This window comes from Contarinia nasturtii, unplaced genomic scaffold, assembly GCF_009176525.2.
Source record: "Contarinia nasturtii isolate CC-2019 unplaced genomic scaffold, AAFC_CNas_1.1 Cnas_scaffold_3215, whole genome shotgun sequence".
In the NCBI taxonomy this organism is placed as follows: Eukaryota; Metazoa; Arthropoda; class Insecta; order Diptera; family Cecidomyiidae; genus Contarinia; species Contarinia nasturtii.
This window is the reverse complement of record NW_022200527.1, coordinates 548-6,403: the sequence shown is the minus strand read 5'-3', so window position 1 is coordinate 6,403 and position 5,856 is coordinate 548. Positions and strand designations below refer to the sequence as shown.

General features: G+C 33.9%; 1 protein-coding gene across 1 annotated transcript; it reads right to left on the bottom strand.

Moving 5' to 3' along the window:
• Nucleotides 1–2,944: 2,944 nt before the first annotated feature.
• On the bottom strand, nucleotides 2,945–3,460 carry LOC116349974. Its single transcript, XM_031781676.1, has one exon. The coding sequence runs from the start codon at nucleotides 3,458–3,460 to the stop codon at nucleotides 2,945–2,947; it is 516 nt and encodes a 171-aa protein (XP_031637536.1).
• Between the last annotated feature and the right edge of the window lie 2,396 nt (nucleotides 3,461–5,856).

Below are 5,856 nucleotides of genomic sequence, written 5' to 3'. Positions count from 1 at the left end.
TGCGAAAATTGCTGATTGCATTTGCAATTTTTGACATCTGCTTGTAATCGATGTCTGTGGAATCTTTTACTTGGAAAAATCAAGGTAGGAAACTATCTTTGACATAGTGGAAAATGTTCACATCAAACTGCTCGGAAATGAAATTCACGTAGCCCAAAATTACACATTGTACTGATAGAATCATTCTTTTGTACTGATAGAATAATATTTTAATAATAATTAATAATTATTTAATCGGTTTATCACGATTGTGACACAAAAGTGAGGTTACGTCAACCAATTCATTTTTGTTGATTTAATATTTTTGAGTATTGTGGACAGAAAATCGCACAAAATTAAAAAAACAAAATATTTTTTATTTTCAAAAATGTAAAAAATTTAAATCTATTTATTTCTACTGTTTTATTTTAACAGTTTAACGCAGTTTAATCGATTCATTATGATTTTGCCAAACCGTGACGGCCATATTGTCACAAACGTCAATTAGTACTCGGAATACGCATTAGAGGTGTTGTTTGCTACGGGCATGATCAGGCTTCGATTCATAATGAAAATAATCTTAACCATTGTTTTAGAGAGAACTAAATTTAAACTTATCAGCACATATGGTTGATACTTTCCACACGAAAAGTCTGTGATTGTGAAACTTGAACTGCCCAAACACTGTTTAAACATGAATGCATATGAGTTAGTTAAACGCGCACATATAAACAACAGAGATTTTAGTTTTGTATGTCATCCAATACATAGAAGCCTACGTTTGTACACATACGAAATCCATGAATTTCACCACAATTACTTTTCATTAATTAATATAATAAAATAAAACAAATAAATTTTTTTCAGTTCTCATGAAAGGTATTTCAAAATTCAAAAGCTTTTACAATTGAAGCGATTAAAACAATGGCTGAAACTGCCTTCATTTCCTTTAGAAACGTATTTTATAAATCGGCTTGTTATTATCGGAAACTTAACATTCCAATATTTCAAAATATTTCTCTATTTTACGCAAATTTGCATCTCAAAAATATTAGTTGTGTATGAAAGTATTTTTTGACGTAATCATTTCAAATGTAAATTTTGCAAAGATCTGCTTCACGAAACTATCAGAAAATCGATATAAAATAAACAACACCACCTGTAAATGAATGTTTAAATGGCGAAACCCTATAATCATTTATATGATATTATCTTCCTCTCCCTATCTCTCTCTCTCTCTCTCTGCATAGTGCCAAGATAACTAATTAATATAAATTAATTTTCTATGAAAGTGGCTTCAACATACATAACAACATGCTTTTCAATTTTCGATAAATTACATTTGGATTGGAGTTTATGTAATTCAATGTGAAGAAATTATCAAAAGCGCGAATTGGTATTAATTACTACATCAAATTAGCCATAATTGAGCAAATTTACTCTTGATATGATTGTTGTTTTTCGTATCTAAACTAGCTTCTGCTATAAATTTTCGTCGATAGTTTCCATTTCATTGAACTTTCAGTAGTATCTCATTTCAATATCAACCCACGGGATTCTTTTGCCAAAAGATTTTTTTAGATAATTATTTTATAACTGCTTTGCAACATTTTTATCCTGAGTTCATAATTTCGTATTGATTGATTTCGATTATATCAAAAAGAGCAAAAAATTAAAGAATTTTTACCCACAGCAATGAAATCCTACTAGGCTAGATGGTGGCGACAGTGGTGATGGGATTTTTAAATTTATTTGAACGTCGCCATGTTACAGGGTGGGCCAGAATAACTGAAGGGTGTATTTTTGGCTCTAAAAACACATTTTTGAATAAAATGAATTATACAGTGAATCTAATATTTTTGGTAGACAAAATTTTGCATGACACACTCCACTCACACGCCATTCGTATATGAATCCTATGTTAGTGGAAAGTTTCTCTGCTTACTTTGCTTGTTATTTTGTCTATCAAAAAAATTAGATTCACTGTATATATTTTTTTCTAGTAGGATTTAACATAAAATTTTAGATTTAGTTGAAAATTAGTCGCACGCGGCACGAATTTCATTCATGGGAATATCGTTCCAAATCTTTACGATTTTCTTTTTGAATGTGTTCAAATTGGTAACCTTCGTAATCTTTAGACTATTGAGCTTCGATGTCATGTAGCCCCAAGCCTAGGGGACGGAAACCATTAGCTAGTTTTTTATATTTCAAGTAAAAACTAGGAAAATTAGAAAAAAACTAGCAAAAACTAGAAAAATTAGCAAAAATTATTTGATCCGCCATTTTGATATTGTGCCATGATTTGCTGACTAATCAATTTTTGAAAGAAACAAGTACTTTATGCACGATTTTGTGTTAAAAAAGAATAATTAAACTTATTTTCACTATTATAAGTGTATAATTATTCAAAACACATAAAAATATGTCTGAACAACAAAACGTCAAAATACTTCATTGTGTCAGTACAATCATTTGATTGTCATTTGACAGAACAAAAAACTAGAAAACTAGCAATTTCATAAAGGAATATTAGCATTATTAGATTATTCAAGCAATAAACTAGAAAATTAGGTAAAAACTAGTAAATTAGCATTGAACTAGAAAAACTAGCATTGGTTTCTCTCCCCTAGCCCCAAGCAAAAAAATCCAATGGGTTTAAGTCGGGAGACGATGGCGGCCATGAATCTTTGTCAATGAAATCGGCCAAATTTGTTCGTAACCACTGTTGCACTGTTTTAGCTCGGTGTGCAGGTGCGCCATCCTGCTGAAACACCCATGGTTCGTTTCGAAACAATCTCTTAGCTTGTTGCAACAAGTTTTTGCACAATATTTCTTGTTTATAAAATCTAGCGTTGATTTGTACGTCTTTTTCTATGAAAACCAGAGGAAATTTTCGATCGGCCGAAAATGCGCCCCAAACCATCACTTTTGGAACATTCTGAGAACGTTCAACGGTCTTTTCTTATTCAGGAATGTCTATTACAGACACTGCGCACACACGATCATTTTTTGCATTGAGACTTGGCTGTAGCAAGAGCAACTTTTCATCCGAAAAAACGATTTTTGAATTGGAGTGCCGGCGCAACAGTTCTTTGCATTTTTGTTTTCTGGCTTGCATATTTTTGATCGTAAGACCATGTCGACGGCTTTTTTTGAAAGGTGTCGTGTTTAAGTCTTCTTTTAAAACACGTCGCATCGAAGACCGGCTAATATTGTGCTCTTGAGCCAGCTTTCTGGCACTTCTTTGGCGATTTCGGCGAATTTTGGCTTTGACTTGTTTGATGAGTGCTTTTGTACGAACGGATCTTTTTCTCCCGGGTTTCTTTTGTATGTAGACAGTTCCACGCTCCTTGTATCGTTTGATAGTACGTTCAATAAATGTCATGCGGACCTGTTCGTTTTGTAGCTGTCGGAAAATATCAATGATTCGATAACCGCGTTTGTCCAAATTTAAGATGAGTTGACGTTTCACATCCATTGTTATTGCGTCTCGAATAAACAATGAATCAAAATACGCATTATTATAATAGTTAGGCAAAGGATCAACAAACATAGCGGTGCAAAAAACCATATACATTTATTTCACATTTCATGTAAGAATCATTCCGATCAGTGAAAAAGAAAGTGTATGCAATAAACTGTGCATTCTAGAATGATAAGTGTGTATTGGCTTTCGCTTTGATTTTTATTGCGCATTAATAAATTAATTTTAGTAAACGAATTCTGACTGCAGTCAGCTGTGTATGTAAATCGAAACGAGTGAGCTGATTGGTTTTCCCTACGTACAGTATCTGTGACGCATATCATAATCCATCACATTCTTTCAAATGATATGCACAATGCATAGACACAACGCAGATCGGAAAGCATCAAATATATAGATCAATACATTGATTATAACGCGTCATTTATTCTAGCACTTCCTTTCGCATTGTTCTCGTAAGCGAGCGCGTGTAAGTGTGAATTACAAAATAGCAGCTCATTATGGTTTACTAAACACGCATACAATTAATGGAAAGGCATTTTATAACCAAAATTTTAAATGTGTTTGTGACAAGATATTTTTGTCAGCCACCATACGTTAATGTAACAGAAAAAGTACACAATCCATGTCCACGCTAGTGGACATAAATGATTTGAAGAATCCTTGCAACCGTCAATGTGAGCTAGATCGAATTTGCAAACATACGATGAAAATGACTTACAAAGTGTGTTTCAAAATATCAAATAAAAAACCTCTATCGAGGTGAAGAACGAGTGACGAAACCAAAATGTGAAACACAAAATTTCTGATATCAATTTTGTGACGAAAATAGTTGGTAGATATATTTTCTGTGTACTGTGAATATAAACTCAATATACTTTTGTATATTCAAAACGTTGCAGAAAGAACCATGTCGATTTTTCATATAACGAGTGAGCCAGCAGTTTTTGACTGAAATTTTGTCTAACCCTACATTTGTCATAACTAAGCAGAGTGCGTTTAACTCTCAAACGGCACATTTGCATCACATGCATATCATTTGATTTTTCGGGTGAATCCTTCTATCGTGAATTAAACGTACGTTGTTTTGTTATGATAGCCGCAGGGTTTGACAAATTTGCAAGCAATGACAGCTGGCTCACTTTTTGGCATTGTTCTTTCAAGATCTCTAATACAGTAGCTTTTTTATATGAAATCTGTCACAATAACGCCCTCACTCTATCTTTTGGCGAACTAAACAGAATAAAGTTTAATATAAAAGTAAAGTCTCCATCAGGATATTTTATACAGCCGGTGTCAAGATCAATAAAACTGTTAATAGAATCTGCCATTTTTACGCAATTTTGCGATGTGATTGCGAGATTAAGAATATAAATAAAATAAATGAACGGAATAAACGAACTTAACAGAACAGAATAATTCGCACGAGTGTATGACAAGTATGTAAGAGAACAATAACATTACGTTTTGTACGTAGGCGACTATTTAAGTTTCTCCAATATGTATGTTTTAGTATTGCCCGATGCAAACCATTGTCATATTCGTTAAGTTTAACATTTTGTAGCATAAACGTTCTCAGAACGTTTTGTCATTCGATCGTTATTTGTATTGTTTACCGTAACATGTAAATTGCGTCTCAGCCAAAAAATGAATTTTACTCGTGAAAATTTTCGAGCGATTATTTTTTTCCACTTTCGATTGTGTGTATCACAACAACAGTGTTTTGATCAACTTCATTTGGCCTTTGGCGATGAAGTACCAAGTCTTCGGACAATTTATAATTGGTACAACGAATTCAAGCGCGGTCGCCTATCGCTCATCGACGAGTTCCGCGAAGGTCGTCCAAAATCAGTTGTTGTACCAGAAAACATCGATGCTGTCAGAAATATGATAATGGAAGATCGTCATGTAACATATCACGAGATTGAGGCATCCCTGGGAATTAGTGCGACCAGCGTATTTAAGATTTTACATGAACATTTAGCTGTCAGAAAGATTTGCTCTCGTTGGATACCACATAATTTGACAATCGCTCAAAAAAAGGCTCGTGTCGATTGGTGTAAACAAATGCTCAAGAAATTCAATCGTGGTGTTTCAAAATCCGTGTATTTTATCATGGATCTACGCGTATGAGCCCGAAACTAAACAGCAGTCGACTGTATGGGTTTTTCAAAGTGAAGATAACCCAACAAAAGTTGTTCGAGCTCGAAGTGTTGCGAAGCAAATGGTCGCCTGTTTTTTCGCGATAAGTGGTCATGTGGCAACAGTTCCACTAGAGGCTCGTAAGACCGTTAATTCTGATTGGTACACCACCATTTGTTTGCCCGAAGTGTTTGGTGAAATAAGAAAAAACAACCGCCGTCGCAAAGTAATTCTTCATCATGATAATG

Excerpts from the sequence above, each read along its gene's own strand:
- LOC116349974 (XM_031781676.1), bottom strand. The coding sequence starts at position 3,460 with ATGGATGTGAAACGTCAACTCATCTTAAATTTGGACAAACGCGGTTAT.